This window comes from Pieris rapae, chromosome 3 (genome assembly GCF_905147795.1).
Source record: "Pieris rapae chromosome 3, ilPieRapa1.1, whole genome shotgun sequence".
In the NCBI taxonomy this organism is placed as follows: Eukaryota; Metazoa; Arthropoda; class Insecta; order Lepidoptera; family Pieridae; genus Pieris; species Pieris rapae.
In genome coordinates this window covers 1,565,739-1,583,956 of record NC_059511.1, presented here as the reverse complement: position 1 = coordinate 1,583,956, position 18,218 = coordinate 1,565,739, and the positions used below count along the sequence as shown (strand labels likewise).

The 18,218-nt window shown below is 31.6% G+C and overlaps 1 protein-coding gene across 1 annotated transcript in view; it reads right to left on the bottom strand.

The window, feature by feature from the left end:
* LOC110991503 (thrombospondin type-1 domain-containing protein 4) overlaps positions 1-18,218 on the bottom strand; it is a 114,708-nt gene that overhangs the window by 27,597 nt on the left and 68,893 nt on the right. Inside the window, exon 7 of the mRNA XM_045634728.1 lies at positions 18,055-18,185. Within this exon, the coding sequence (XP_045490684.1) occupies positions 18,055-18,185 (131 nt within the window). The remainder of the gene's footprint in view (positions 1-18,054; positions 18,186-18,218) is intronic.

Below are 18,218 nucleotides of genomic sequence, written 5' to 3'. Positions count from 1 at the left end.
GTCACGTGTAAAATATTACAATACGTAATGCAATAAAAATTTAGTTTGAGTCTCAGTTTGAAGCACTAACAAGAAGCGAATGGAGGAAGAAAGCCATGGAAAGAAAGGTTTGGAAAAAGTTGGAGGTCACCTTCACCCATGAAGGGGTTTTGCTCATTGGTAACGGAAGTTAGAACACATACCGAAAAAAATAAGCGGGTTTAATAATTATGATTATTTATATCAAATTATAGTAAGGAGTAAAATGAGTCGCCTCGAATTCTTAAACCAAATGCAGTTATTTAAAAAAAATACATTAAGGTTGAGATCTTAACGCTTTATTCAAATAATTCATGACAGTTATGTGCCTCAGTTAAAAAGGGTTGCGAAACCCCATGTCCGTAAGTGAAATCCCATGTTGTTCCTGCCGGTCCACAATTGTTAGTTAAACTATATTTATTTACTACTGGGATTACCACAAAAGAACTTCTCTTTAGATATTTATTTAAAACATATATTATGACACTAGAGTTGAAATTAAATAGATTTTATTTATAATAAATAGTATCTTCAGTCCTCATCCTTGAGGTCGTAAGTTCGATTGACTTTCTATGTGTGCATTAAACATTCGGACGGAACGGTTTCCTCTCGATGTTTTCCTGCTTTTTTTAGAAGTCAACGACGTGTATCAGGAACAGGAGGCTGATCACCTACTTCCCTATTAAAGTGACAAATGATCATGAAACAGATATAGCAATCTGAGACCTAGAACTAAAAAAGATATGGCGCCTTTGATTTATTTTAGATATATATATGACGTTTGTTCATCATAATATCGCGTGAATGAGCATGATGCTATATCATTTATTATGACATAGTATCTTCTTATAGATCAGATGCGGCGTTCCACAACTCCCTTGTGACATCAAAGCCTTAATTAAGGAATTAGACGTCCATTTCACTGATAATTTTTACTCGAAATCTTTTGAACATTTCAAGCTGAGGCAATTGTATACTAATTGCACTGCACCATAAAGAAGCTAGACTAAAATGTCTTGTCTTTTGTGTTAAAACAATGCTTAGCTTAGTAAAGGAACCTAATAATAAGTAATAATTGCCCTATTGCATTTTTAAAAGGCAGCGTTGTTACTATTAAAAGAAAGATAATAATCTTTTCCTATAAACTTTATAGATATCAACACTACAACAACAATACTGTCGACAAAATATACTATGCCACTTATGCAAAATATGATACATACACAAACCGATAACTCAAAAAGCTTAAGTTATTTGTTTCATTTAAATATCTTACATTTACTTTAAAAATTTAGATAACATATTAAAATGCCTTTAATAAATTCCTATTTTACCTGAAACGGAACTAAAAATTCATTGATTTGACCCTACGCCAGAGACCAGTCAATTGGTATAATTAAGATAAAATCTGTTATTATCAAATTATTTCGTAATCAAATGCTAAGCATAACCACAGACATTGGTTTTCGCCACCGTTACGCATAAATTATAGACTAATAAATAAGATCTACGATTACAAAAACTAATAGAGTGGAAATGAAAAAAGAATTAAAATGGCCAAGCGTGATTCAAATTGCAAAGGTTCCATAGATGAAAATGTCTTTTTGAATACGGAAACTGTCATTTAAGCCTATGGCGTATCTTAACAGCATGTTAAATGTACGTTTATATTGTAAGATATTGTTTATACCCTTTTGATGTAATGGCTGCATGAAATACCTTGAAAAGTTTTGAAAACGTTTATTAAATATTTATGTAGATTGAATTTTCTAAAGATTTTTTAGTGAAAGAAGACAACATTTCATCGTGGTGTCATTGTACGTCTTCCTGGCAAATATACTTTTATAATAATATACATAGTAATGACCTGTAAGGTTAGCTATGTTGGTTGAATTTTTTAAAACAGATTTAAAAAAAAGTAAATGCAAACAATATTATATTTGTTTAAGATCGATCTCTAATTGTTATTTTCGAACATTCTCTACACGTGTAAGCAACTTTTATAAATAAGACATTGAAAAGCAATTATCATAATTGATTAATCAGTTATCCACGATCCACTTCATCAAGATGATCGTTACACGTGACGTCACATTTCTATCGTAAATCGTGATACAATGTTTATTTTTAAAACATTCAAAAATAGCTCTAAACACGTTCATAATGTAAGCTAAATTTGCCTGTAATCGGCTCAGTTTCACGTGCATTTGTGTCAAGTTGGATTTATACATTCACGTCATAATATTGAAATTAAACGCATAGGCGTTAAAGATAGTAACCCGATAAGAGCGGTGGCGATTTATTTAATAGAATTAAGAGTTTTGATTAAGAATCAAACCCGTAACAATACAACGTGATTTACATATAGATAATACATAAATAAGCTATCTAAATAAGATGATACAAAAGTACGTTTGTTTAATTTCTTATACATTTATGTTTATTTTAAATTTTACCCATGTAACCGGAACAATTTAATATTTAATTTATTATTAATTAATAATACTTTAGTTCAAAAAGATATTTTTTTATAGAATTTGTTAAAAACTACCTTCTTCTGCTCTATTGTTAAATAAGTCTTGCATGCGAGTTGTACAACTTAATACACACCAATTATTATATGACAATAGACAAGATATTAGGTTGTATAATCTTTACACATCAACACTGTGTAAAAATAATGAAATGTCACTCTTATTTTTGTAACAGGTAACAGGTATTTGTTTTATTGTGAGAGAAATGTTGCTGCTGTAAAATTGTGTCCCAATACTTATGTAAGTTATTAATAAAAACTCATATCACAAAAAAATTAAATATATATTTAAAATTTGAATCAAGAATTCCTCCTTCATTTTCAATGTAGCTAGTTCTTTCCATCACCCAGGAATAAGCTATTACAAAAAAACAACATTTATCTAAGGCAATCGCTCAGCTCGTGTTCATCCCAATTCAGCTGCGGGTAAATGCACGATAAAGCTTTTCAGATAACTGTGAATTGATGGACAGGTGTAATTAGCAACTCGGAGTACTACCGGCAAATCGACGCTCAATGATAACGTGTCTAATGCAAAGTATCACGCTGCCCTTCTAGATATTCTGTGATATGTTAATGCGATGATAGCGGAATCTATTTACAGATTAAACACTGTATTTATTGTTTTATGAGTTTTAAATGTTATTAAGGGCAGTGTTGGCAGTGGTTTCAGCGTGTGACTCTGATCCCTGGGATCGTTGCTTCATCACCGGGTGTGCACCAATGGACTTTCTTTCCATTTTCGCATTTAACAATTACTCGAATAGCGTAGGATAACATCGTTAGAAAACCGGCTTGTTTTAGACCCAACACGTTGATGGCGTGTTTCAGGCATATAAGGTTTAGGTGCTTGCCTGACAACTGTCCATGAAACTGATATATAAATCATAGACTCAGACTTAGAAAGTTTATAGAGTCCCTGATGATTTTCTGTTTAATCTTGGTCCAATATTCTTAACGCAAAAACTGCTGTTTAATTTTTTCTTCCCCTATAAGTGGATAAGTTTATTTACATCACTGAGAGGAAGATATTTTTATGAATTTCATAATTAGCTGAAACTAGAATAAGCCGGACCCATAAATAAAGAAGCAAAATACCATGACAAAAATGATTCAAAACTCGAGAGTCAAGTTTAACCGATTTATATTTACATTAAGTAGCTTCATTTTCCCTAATTTGTTTTTACTCAGCCCACCTTTTTAGTAGCTACATACCAATATATTATTCCATGCTCGAAAGATTCGCTTTTCCGGAATAAAACCTAAATTAAAAACTACTACATTTTTTTAGTCCAGTCAAATTTTGCACTAAGCACCATATTTTGCGATTCATTAAAAAATAATTAGAGTTTAATTACAAACACCATGACATGAGAATTTTGTATATTCGATTCGGTAATGGAATGTTAAGTTACGTCAATAAACAAACATCAGCGATTGTGAACGAGGACGCGAGAGTTGACTTAAATATTAGACAAAGTGCACACAAACGCTGGAATTCGCGAATATTTCATACATTATGCAATTGTTCTAAGATAAAAAAGTTTACACAGCACATTCTTAGTTCGTAATTAACGTCACGAGATTGTAATAAATTGCTAGTCGGCGTCTTCACGACGGTCTCAGTGAAAAATATTTACATAATTTTTGAGTTATCGGATTCTGTGAGTTTTGTTTAGATTACGTTTTGAGCAATGTGCTGGCGCCAACTTACTTCAGTCCCTTTCTGATAAAAATCCTTTAATGTAAATAAACATCTGCTACATTGTTACCAAATTTAGCGAACTAACCTACTTTCAGTTATTCGAAGATGCGTCATTATTTCTCCCTCCAATATGCCCATTCTTAAAATCACGCACGACTTTGGAGAAATGTTATTTTTGCCGACATCCAAACTGACTGTTTTAAAGCCATCTTTCGAGAGAGGCTCCCTTGATACATCGTGTTAGAAATATCACCAATCTTAAAAACATGTCCATACTTTAATATGTTTTTATAATATGATACCCTTATTAAAACTATATATAGATATAGTCTGAAATACATAAGTCATTATTATATAACATTTTTTTTATAGAACAGGGGGAAAACGGGCAGGAGGCTCAGTGATACCGCCGCCCATGGGCACTCTCAATGCTCGCGAGTGCGTTGCCGGCTTTTTAAGAATTTGTATGTTCTTTTCTTGAAGATGATTTTTATTGGAACAGTTCACTCTGTGACTCACAAATCCTCGTCTTTCAAACCTTATATCTTTCTAATACTTCTTGAGCAACTACGAAATAATGAAACATGTGTTATATCACATTCTGATTGCTCAGATTTCTTATTTTCTTATATGCAATAAAAATATTAAATTAATAGTTAGATGGCAGTATCAGATGAGCCTCCTGCCCGTTTGCCCCCTGTTCTATTTATAAACATATTTAGTGCATATAATAATAGGTACAAAAACAATAACTACATTATATTACGCTCAGTGGGCGATAGCTGTAAAAGTTGAAAGAAACATGACAAGGTTTCCCATAATAGTATGTTGTGGGCAATAAAGTTTACTTTTCCCAAAAAGGCACAACAAAGCCTTGGTTAGCTTGATCATAAATCATTTGCCATATGTAACGAAATTCGGCTATTTAAATTGTGGCCGGTTTTCCTGGTCTTTTGATGTGGAATTTTAAAATTGTTCTATACTTTATGGTATAGTTAAAGACTACTAAAACTATTGAGCACTTGTATTTTTATTCTAATTTAATCTTGGCAACAACATTTAAAAAGAAAAATTAAAGTATACATATTTTTGTATTTATATCTATTTTTGTCGTGAACGACAATAGAGTCCATTAGAAGTGTGATGGGCATTGAACCCATGACCTTGCTTTGAAAATAGCTTAATGAATCTGTCGAAAATATGCGAAAACATATTTGTATAAGTCTTATCGGAACTCATGAACGTTCTCAAGGAAAACTACGATAAAAAATTCTTAACATAGATTTCACAGATGTGTTTTTGTTGAATTAACCAATCCAGAGCTTATTCAAAGGTAAGCTGAGAAAGTTAAAAAAGTGTAGTTAGGTACCTATCATACCTACTTTTCGAATGTAAGCATATTTAAATATGTAATAATTTTTCAATTTTTTTTAGAAAATGTAATATTTTTTGTTCATAAATTCAAGTTATGTCTATGTAATTATCTGGAATCCAATCCAAGTTAAATTATTATGATGTTCATGAATGTATAGCTGACTCATCACAAATACAGGGTGTATATGAATTACACAAAGTGACATTAAATAAGAAAAATAAAACCGTTACTATTTAAAATAAAAATAAAATCAAACCCAGAAACTAGATTTAATTAATTTTATTAAATCATTTGGTGGGAGGTAAGATACTGGGTTTAGTAGAACCATGACAGAAAAATACTATATATTTAGAAAAAAAATCGACATAGCAAGCAATTCAATAAGATTAGAATTTCATAGGATCATTAAAAGTTAATTTAGTTTAAACGATAAATGGATCACGCGGTATTCTGATAATCTACTTAGTGGCTTCATGTATCCATTTTCCATGGGAGGATTTATTCTTGCCCCAAAATAGATAAACATTCATGAAATAGGTTAAACGCAGAGGTGACATTCGAGCCACGGCTTATTAATACGGCTAGATTGTTTTAATGACATTCAAAAGAACAGCACTGCATAATAAATACAAATATATGCAGTGATCATATACTGGTACATGATCATTGAGATTTTTACCTCAGGAATAATTTTTTTTCTACTATTTCTTTTGATAAATATTCTATTTGAACTAGAATATATGTTCCTATGAAGGAATATAATCGTTCTTATGCTTCTGTTAACAAAAAAATGACGTAAGCGCATTCATCAGCCTATAATCTTCCAAATAGCTATTACTAATCTGGTCTAATAATTTATTTAATAATCAATAGGAATGTTAAGTAATACCGTGTGTTCATGATTCAAATGATTATATTCGGTCAATGCGCAAGTCGGCGCCAATGTGGGATCATACACCAATAGGAAATCTATATCGTCACGGTTCAGATGAAACAGAACTGGGATCCTTACATCATCACCCATTTGTCACTATGGCAACATGTCGTAATAAATATGTGTTGGTATCTTTCGTAAATAAATCATACATGTTATTAAATAAAAAAATAAATCAGTAACACTACATTTTTTTTAGATTCCGATATCTGTATCCGTTTCACGATTTTAAGCATTGTGAGTGACTTTGTTTATAAAATTACTTTCATAAAATAATAAAGCAGCTAATGTGTAACTCGACATTGTTTTATACAGTATTAGTTTTATATAGAATATATATCGTCATATAAACATATAAACATGAAATACATTAAATTATGTACGAATGTGCGCAGGATTCTTAAAACAATACAGTCATCTTTAGGAATGTCGCTGGTAATTAATTTTGGCAAGTGTCTACATACTGTGTACATACTCCAATACACGTTTTAACAGTTAATGAACGTGGAATATACGAAGCGAAAATATTAATAGGTTAATAAATAATAAAAAGAAGTTTAACCTGAATCGACGGAGTGACAAATGACGATCCGAAATTGGACATCAAAAATGTGTTTTATCTCATTATGTGAAGGTTAATATGCCTACAGAAATGTGAGCCTCCGCGTAATATGAACAAAATATTAAATTATTTATCTTTATATCATACATATATCATATATTAATGAGCGAGTTTTCGGAACATCATAGTTTCATTTTAACATGAAATAGTATTATTATTACGTATTTGTGATTCAAGTTATAAAGTTGAATGATTTTATGAAGTCATTGTCGTCTTTGTTGATGAATAAAGTACTCGGTAATTCGGTATAAACTCTCTTTTCTTCACAGCGTATACACAATATGACAAAAAGAGAGAAAATAGTAATTTAGATTTAGCGGTGTAATGAGAATGTATTTTTAAATGCACGTTCATATTTTTTAAGTTGCATCTAAAATTGGCATTGTGAAAAATTGAGTTATGCAAACAGCCTGTCAAATCATGCGTGACACATTTTTAAAGGAATTTTCATGTCAACAGTGACATCTGTCACAAAAGTCTCTGCATTTGTATAATTGGCGCGTTATCAGACGCCACTTATCTTATCAAAGACAATTCTACTTTCGGTACTTACCTTGTAGTCAAAATTAAATCGTTTTATTTTAAAGTTGATTTGTCTTTTATCTTGTGATTATTTACCTCGTGCTATTTAAGTATAACAAGCAATAATCTATTAGAATCCACAATCTAAGTTTTTTTTATAAGTTGTTATAATTAATCATTCAGACATAGTAGCTTTTGGAATTTACTATGAACCTATTTTCATAATGTGTAATTTATAGCCCAAATAAAAACCAATATTGAACTAATGATTAGTAATAGCCAGCCAATTGTTTAGAGAAACATGATTAATGTAAAGAAATATATTTCCACCGTTGTAAGGTTATAATTTTGTTTGTAAAAGTAATACGCACAGACTATAATTTAATGCAAGATTGACGATTTGATTGATAATTTGTCATTCGCGTTTGTAATCTGTTGCAGTAATCACAAATTATAACCTACAGAAATAAAGTACAGCTTATCAAAAGTGAAAAGGTTGATCTAATTTATGGAATAATTTTAAATTGAAGTTAAATTTGTAATCAATGATTGGATACTGAATCAAATTTAGTTTTATTTGAAGGCTATCGTTTTCAAACTAGTGAAACCAATGTTTTGTTTTTCTAAAATAATAATAAAATCGAACAAATAACCTACGATTTAATATACAAATATTCTGTGTAATTCAAATCGTGAGTTAAAAAAGAGTTTCAAAGTCAAGAGGTATAATATTTACCGTTATTTTCAGTCTGTGGTTGATGCGTCACGGATGACTTTGAATTTGGAACACGAAAAATGAAAGCAAACAAATTGAAAAAGGTTTCACATAATTCAGAAACAGTCGACATTCTACAAATAAATAAAATGTTTGTGAACAAAGAACGGGTTGAGTGGAGTTCGTGAAAATGTTAAATTATTGTCAGCTTCCACACGTCAGTTATTTTCAGCAAATTTTGAGGATATCGGAGAATTATTGGGGTTTTACTTGTAAATAAAATTTTGTGTGTACAATTCCGTATTCCAACGATGTAAATATTACTATATTAACTATATATGTTCCAAATGTAATATTTACGCTCCATTTATATGTATATGTAATACATGTAATAATGTATATATATATAAATATTATAATATTCTTTTAATATATATACATATATTTAAAGAAATTTAATACAAGCTACCTATTGAAGTACGATTTGCGAACCAATTGGACTTAGGATCCTTCAAGAAAAGTGCGTACCAATACTTAAAAGGCCGGATTCGCCCTAGACCTCTGGTATTGAGAGTGGGGGGGGGGGGGGGGTATTACTTAACATCAGATGAGCCCTACTGCCCGTTAGCCCCCTGCTCCATAAAATAGGGCCATTGGTACACAACAGTTTATATCTATTATTTACTTTATTAAATTTGATATACGAAATATGACAAGAAAATATTTGATTTCGGGTTTTCGATAAAGTCAACACACTTACGCCCTCCTAATGTTTCCACATAGAGCAACTATTTGTGTACATACCTCTTGTCAGAAGGTTTTTAAATGATTTTCGTAGCTAATTTTTTAGCTTTATTTTTTTCATTAGAATAATAATTACGCCTCATTTACTCATTGAAACATTCATCCGGTATTACAAAACATACGCTCTCTCTTCAGACGATAGCAATCTATTCGGTTTCGGTCTAGCGCCTCTTATGGCAGTGTATAGTTTTGAAGACGATGAGTCTTTCATTTGATCGATCTTTTAAAATATTCTTACTATGCAACAATATTTTAATATTTCAGTCTTTAAGTTGGCCCCTGGTGTATAGTACCGGTGACCCCATAGCTGGTGGTTTTGACGCACAACAATACAGCGTGGAAATCCTCCCAGTGTTACAGGTACACTGCCACTGGGATAAAATTTTTAATATGAATTTACTGAAAAGTCGAAATCGTTTATATCATATAGGTATGAATGTACACATAAAACGTCAAAAAAAGAAACACACATTAAATTCTTGAAGGAACAACACGCAAATCATATTCGAAATAACTAACATCACCGTATACACGAATTCAAGTCCGACCATTCACCACAAATCCACGAATACGAGGCATGGCCAACCATCAGGCCCCTTGCCATATTTTAGGGAGAGAGACAACCCGACGCATGGACACCGGACTGTATATTATTTGATCATTAACTTTTATGTACAAATTATTTTCAATCACCGTTAACATGTCAATTTTATTTTACCTTAATATATATTTTTATTGTGTATAGTGAAGTGTTTTCTTCTTTATTTTTGAAGTATGTACAGTGTACATGAATCTAAATTAACATACCAAACGTGTCCTAGAAAATTATTATGATATTGTCTATTTTGTTACATTGTAATAACAATAGTATTAACAAAGAACCATAAACCTTTCAAATGATTGATCACCCATAAGTGCCCATTGCACACACAATTTTGTGTTTAAACCAATTATTGTAACGAGGTGATTCTCTACTTTATTTGAATATAATTTTGACTTTAAAATCTGATGGAAGACAGTGTCATGTCTGTGAAACAATTATTGGTCACAGATTATGTATAAATAAACTGAACTTAATCTGTGCTCGAATTTTATGACGTAGACATAAAAAAAATTGTATGACGTTTCGTCAAGTATTTGTTCATTTTGATATAAGATTAAAAATCATATAATTAATTAATCATTTATATAACGAACGTTATCTACTCCTGAAAAAACTAGCTAATAAACACAATATTGCAATTTTTTTCATCTATAAGAATACTATTTATATCTATCTCCTTTCAGGGATGCTTTATGCAAATAACTCTCGTAATAATTACAGATTTGTATAAAGTTTTAGATTGTGCATATTGTTATTTTTTTTTTAATAACTTGGCTTCAAAAAGATGAAACTTTTCAGTCGAACTTTCCGAAAGTAACTTAAAAATTTAAGCTTTAAGTGCTTTGTAAAAAGCTCTAAATAAAAGAATAAATAATATCCTAAATAATCTAAAAGGTAAAATTTCTATTAAACCTTTATTTCCAACGATAATAAAGTTTAATAATAATAGTAAAGTACGGAAAGAGACTGCCGTGAGCTTTGTGGTCGCTGCAGTGCTTAATTATCTTGTGTTTTTGTCACTGACATTATAGTTCAAAAATAATGTTGATACTAAATGTGAAAAAGATAAAAGTATAGATTTTTAGAGATATAACAATTAGATTGTGTTATAACTACCACTATGGTTTTCGTTTCACACTGTCTAATATATTAAGTCTATTATTGCCTATTTATCGTAACAACATGAGACGAAGCACTTGAGAAGTGGTATTGTTTAAATCTGTATGTGAATTGATGTTCATTTGTCAAAACATAACATTATACGTAAACGAAAATTCTAAATTCGACAATTGAATTTTCCAATAAAAATTCCAACTGGGAAATATTTGATGACACGAAGATCACCGGTTCATCTAATATGCTTTTATTACCGATTAATTTTTAACAAAAAAGGTCATTTATCAATACCGATTCCTTACATAAGAACTTATTTATCAGAATATATAATGAGTTTATATACTGGAGGTAGAAACAAAGATAGTTGAAGTAACTAGACCAAAGGTAATGTAATACAGAGCGAAATCGTGCATCTTTTATAAGCACTTGGGGCCTAGGCCGTAGGTTCTTCATTTAATTTGTATAGCGAGGTTTCGGCTGGCATAATTGATTTATAGTACATGTTTTTATAGGCTTCAGATATCTTTAATATAACTCCTATTAAGGTAAAGATCAAGGTTTGATTCTACATCAAAGTTCAGATTAAATTGAATTGTTTTTTGGCTTTAGTTTACAGCCTCAAAATCCTCTAAACCTCTATTCCTGGATAGTGGAATTTATATGGTAATTGTCTTATCTAAGAAAGGATATTGTTATTCTTCAGATATTGGATTTCATCCTTTGCTTATTTGATAGGGAGGAAAAGGGGCAGTCATTGCCCATGGTCACCGATTTTTAATAGGCCAGCCTATGAGGGAGGAGATTGATCATTGAACAATAGGGGCTTGTATCTTCCAGAGAAGAGCCCCACCGGAAACAAATCTATAGTTCACTAGTGACAAAAGAAAGACTTCGTTCGCTACTAGGTATTCTTTTTTCAAGAGCAATCTTAGTACGAGAAAATACAAATGTGTACTTATATTAAATAAACACATTTTTGACACTACTTGCTTTATTTAATCGATCAAATCAACATGTACTTTCGTTTAAGACATTTTCAATACAATTAGGAGATGCAAAAACCTCCCTTGTATTTAGATATCGAGTGTATAATATAAAAATAATGCTTATTAAATTTTATTATAGATCATAATACCAAATTACTTTATCCTAAGATTCTTTTACAGTTTCCAACGATATTCGATCTTGGCTCGTGCTCGTCATTTTTATACCCATTAATCGAGCTTTAAGCACAAAAAGCGCCATTATATTGAATGAAAAATTGCCTTTTTGCCGACATTATAAGGAAACCGCCACTATCATCAATTTAACCAGCAATTGAAGCTCTTTAAGTTAAGTGTATTATTAAAGATATTGAAAGTTTAAACGTTGTACGCCCGAATTGTTTTAAGAATTCAAAGAATTAAATTCTAGAAATTAGTTATAATACCTAACTATAATAGTTGTTATAATAGTGTAGATATCGTCCAAAAACAGCAGGCATGGATATTTTTAGTGCCGACCTTTGAGAGAGCAGTATACTCTTTTTAAAAAAAAAATAGATATAATATCACCCCGAGAGTTGATTTCACAATTCGCTAATTCGCAAAAGCATAAGGTATTTGTTTTATTTATGAAATATTCAAATGTATAGTATTCTTTGACAGGTTTTACGAATCTCTATTATGTTGAAAGTCTTTGTCTACCCAAGCATACAAAGATTTCTTCCTACTCACTGCACAGCTACAGCTCCAAGCTCAAATATAATCAATAACAAGAGAGAGTGCATTTCAATGCAGAAAATGTTTTAATGAAATAGGACGCAAAGAGCGGGAAGCTCGCCTGATGTTATGACGCCGCCCATAGACTCACATTGCCAGAGGTCTGGCAAGTGCGTTGCCGGCCTTTTAAGAATTTGTACGGTCTTTTCTTGAAGGACCCCAAGTCGAATTCGTCTTTCGTGCGCGGAAAAAACTGAAATTTGAAAAGCTTGTGTGAAAAGATTGTGCAGTGTACACACTGGCACACGGCACAATAAATAAATACACAGCATACATATCAGCGATAAACGCTGCAAAGCGACAAGACTGAGTACTATTTACTAATCTGTGAATTAACGGTTTGTTCAAGAGAAACGACGATGTATAGCATTTTAAGCGAAGCAGCCGAACGATCCTCACGTTTATTTGTTTGAGATTAGTTATATGGGTCAAATACAGATTACGTATTTGTGTCGATAGGAGATTGAATTGCGTAGGTATAAAAAAGTAAAGTAAATTTCGTGGCTTCGGGATAATACTCGAAAAAGATTGATTTAAATATTAATGTATGGTAGATAAGAGGTTAAAATGAGTAACCAAGTACTTAAAGTTTATAGAAACTAGAAGCAAAAACAATTTCATGACAATGACATTTTCAGCCAAAGCTGTACGCAAATTTTACTCTTAAAGCAATTACCGCAGTAATTAACTACTAAAACTAATTACTAATAAGACCTACTATATTTTTTGTAACATTTATGTTTACTTTAATTGTCATACATATTAGATGGAAGATTTTATTAATTAATCCGTAGATTTCGTACTATGTATGACATAAACTAAATAAATGGGACTGCCACAGGGATCAAATTGGACCAAATTGTTTTAATTTTTTTTAATTATTTTGATTATTACAGGTTAAGAAAATTTTAAATACTGTGTATTTGTTGTTTACAAATAAACTTGCATAATATATTCCTATTATCAACGGTCCTCTATTAATAACTAATTAGACTTCTTACTTATCTACAGGATTTCTGTACGATAAACAAGGATATCCATTAGAAGTGGACTGGTGTTCGCAAGAAATGCCGGCCTGTCATTATGAAACGATTAATTTGTCATCCCCACTAGTCATTACACCTAGGCCACAATTCCATATAAATTCATTAGTATTACGCGTCCACTTCCTTTTACTCAATATAGTATGATTATGCTATTAAACTTTCTATACTTACATTAATTCTATACATTTTGATTGATACGTCATTGGTTATGTAATTTTTTTTTTTTGAGAGAAAACCGGAGACTCGCAGGTGCGTTGACGACCTGGTAACCAGAGATTGTGATGACTTTATCAATACAATTAATTCGTTTTAAAAACTTTATTTCTCAAAAAAGACAAATGCAACTGATATGAGAATAATACTTTTGGTAAACATGACATTAGTCGTTCCCAAAATAATCACAGTAAGACGACAGCCGTACATGAAATAAACATAAAAGTAAAAAGTAATTTTGTTTAACATATTCACTTCGATTTCAATGTATTGAAAGAAGTAATATTTTTTTATATTTGTGGGCAGTTTATTATTTTACAAAAAAATATTAGTTAGCCGTCGAGAGACTTCTGAAAACTGTAAAGTAAAAATTTTGTAAATTATGATTTTTTTTTATAGAACAGTGGGCACATGGGCAGGAGCCTCACCTCCGCCTATGGCCACTCTCAATGCCTCACGAGTGCGTTGCCGGCCTTTTAAGAAATCCTAATCGAACAATGGTCATAGCTATTCTTAATTAAAAACCAACTAACCAAACGTCTTTATCATTTCCCTTTAAATACATTTGATTTAATAGACAATATTATTTCACCTGTGAAAAAGGTTATATTATGTAACAAGTGTGAACTAACGTATCAGCGGTATGTTGTCATTAAAAATATTTATAGCCAATAAACGGTATAATTCATGGGCAATAATTTACGAACACATTGTAATTAAAGATCGGAAGCAGTAATTTGTAAAATAACACAATTATTTCAACACCTTGCCGTATACCAAGATTAAACTAACGCTCACCGAAGCCTGCGGCTATTACGGTATTGATGGCTATTGTGGGAAATTGCGAGCGATTTTAACAAGATATTATATATAACACTATCCTTAAACGTGTTATTAGGGAGCGTTCAAGTAATACGTCACGCAATTTTTGGAGAATAATATTAACAATAACGCATAATTCAATCCCCGCCCCGCATCGTATAAATCTAAAATGGTCGGCAACGCACTAGTGAGCCAGAAGGCTTAGAGAGTGTCCATGGGCGTTGGTATCACTTCATTAGCCTCCTGCCCGTTTGTCGATGTATAAAAAATGGTATCATGATGCCTCCTTGTTAGATAAGACTAACGGCCGTTTCTATACTCGATCTATAATCTAAAATTATTTTCAATCCAAACTTCTCAAATTCGAATCGAATATTTTAGAAAAACGATTCATTGATCGGTTAATGAAAAGTATTTGATGAAAAAAGATTAAAATCAATCTATAATATTAAAAATTGAAATGCAGCATACATTTTGGATCACTTAAAAAACCAAACTTCATTTATTTCAAACCGTAATTTGAGATGCACTTGAAACTTTGCGTTTGCCTTACCAATATGTTATATAAAATAATTTAATACATATGTTCATAAATCAATATAGTATTTTTATTCATCAGCGGCAATTTTCATAGTAAACTAAGATCTCAACATGTAATATAAAATATGCATAAAGCCTTAAAAGCTCCATGATCAGCTTAATAGTTGCGATAAGATTAAAGTCATATTTTTCTTCTTTATTGGCAAAATATATACTCTATTCATTAGATAAATCCTAAGCATACGGAAAGGTTAAAGAAATTGCAGATAGCATTAACAATTCCCGACTCGAAGACAAGTGATGGATCAGCGCTGCGGGCTGCTTTGTATGGCCATTAATTCATACTATTTGCGACTGGCGATTATTTAGTCGATACCATACACTTAAACGCTATTTTTATCACGTTAACTCCATAACCTTTTCAGTTCTACCTCTAATTTCTGACTAGTTGATTTTTTTCTTATAGGTTTTCAATTCAGTCTTCTATGCCTGACATACGTCGTCGATTTTCTGGATTAGGTATGGTTGTTTTCCTTCACCGTACTCGCGACGAGTTAAATGTGCACGAAACAGAAAGTCCATTGTTGGACAGCCAGGGTTTGGACCGACTTAGGACGAACTTCGAAGACAAGGACAAACTTAGGGACAGTGAGACATGTGCTGAAGTCACTAGGGCAACACTGATACTCTTATTTTATGGTTAATGTTACAAACTATAGAGTATAGTCCTAAACGAGAAAAAAGGCACATTATTGAAAATAATACTTATATATATCGTCTATAGTATAGTCTGTATGTGTGTACATAATAATGTATATAATATATATAACTTTAACAACATTAAGTTTACGCCCTAGTTACACTATTGCTAATATTTGGTCAAAACAACTGTAATTTTGATGTAGATTTGATTTAATGAATTGTTTAATAATAATAGTAAGTTTTTGTAAATGTGTCATTTAACACTCGATTTCAAGACGTTGCTTAATTAGATGAAACGCAACAAGGAAGTGAGTAACTTCTAGTCGCAGCCCATTCATGTTATTCGTAATCGCAAATTTCATGGCTGTACAAAACGGTTTGTAGTAACCTGTGCGCCCCCAGCTATACATTATCGGATACTCGTTATGGACACTTGCATTTGTCTGTATTTTTATAATTTATAAACCACGGAATTTACTGTTAGTTGTCAGCGAAATATTTTGCAAATATCCTTAGAATAAACAAATTCCTTACACTTTATAAAATAAAGCCTCCATCTCTGGGTATGTTAGTGGTTAACTTTGTACCGTTAATCAATAGATCGTGTGAATTCTGACAAAAGATAAATTAAGTAATTATTAATTATGGTATTATAATAATTAACTCAAATAGGAATAGTATTAAATACAGTATTATACAGATTCAAGATTCTTGGAAGCGAATCAAAGGTTTATATTATACTTAAGATTTTTGTGTTTAAAAGTGCTTAATTAGTGTTCCTTAAAGCTTTAGAAATCTTTTAGTAACATTTTAAAAACACTAGCTGAAAGATCCTTTTAATCTTCGCCATACAAAGTACTAAAAACAAGGCGAAGCTCGGTCACCCATTTGTATGCGTTAATTATGGGCGCCTCGAAAGCTGTCGTCTTACTTGTTTTAGTAGTTGAGTAGAACAAATTACGAGGATTTAATAGACAGCTTCCTGTATGAAAGTGGATCTATTAACACAAATGTGGATTCTTTAGTAAATTAGCGGATGACTGCGATTTCGTCTCATTTTATTAAATTAATCAAGGTTTATAAAGCAAAGATCTGGCGCGTAATGATTATTATCATACACAAATTATTGTACAATTCTACGAATGAAGATGGCTATACAATGCGCAGAGGGGATGAGAAATCGCTGAAAGTATATGGTCCGCTCCGTGTTTGCTTGCAGACTCTGACCAATTGAGGAGAGAGACTTATGGGGAAGCAAATAGTCATCATAGTGGTTGTGTAGCTGTTTAATTGATATCATCATCAGCCATTCTTCTCAGTCCTTCTTTAAACATACAGTCCTCCATTCTCCTACAACTTCAGTTTTTTGGATTTTATTTGCTGTGTGATATCGTCGATCCAGACGGGCTTTTGTTTTGCCGAGATCTCCATTCAAGAAGCGCTGGGATTCATAGCATTAAATCTTATATATAAAATGCGAAAACACGATATGTTTTTAAATTTACGGAATAATGTATTTATTGTAGAGTCTGCGGTATGATGATTGGTTAGATGTTAAACTTTTGTTTTACTTTTAGAAGTTGAGATTCAAATAAATGATTTTTCTTCGCAATTTGTCTCTAATTTCAAAGTTTGATTTTGTCACGTAATGTACATGAATTGCATGAGTCACTGACAAGATTAATTAGCATTGATATTTTTTTATACTTTTGTTAAGTCATATCTTTGACAAAATAATTACAAAACGCTAACACGCTAACGTTTGTGTGAAAAAAAAAATTATAATCCTTGGAATTTTTTCATAGAATTATTTGTTGAAACCGTATTTTCTGATATCAATCTCATTTACCTAATAGTAATAGAACGCTACATCTACTTGATACTAGATGGCGCTGTCCTCAAAACACAACACAAGTTTATTACAGCAAAAGATATTATTTGTTGTATTAGTAAAGAATATTTTATTTTATTATTTGTATATTAGTTATGAATATAGATATCTCCTGAAATAATTAACACGAACCTTACAAGCGCCTTGGACGCAAATTGCTCTGTAGCCAGGCTTCGTGCACGGAGTACCATCTGCCACCAGCGCTAGGGAGGCGTAGAATTGTTGACCCCGGGGACGACAGTTAAGTGTACATGGCGAGTTACCTGAAATAGAATATATTTATGACAAAACTCTAA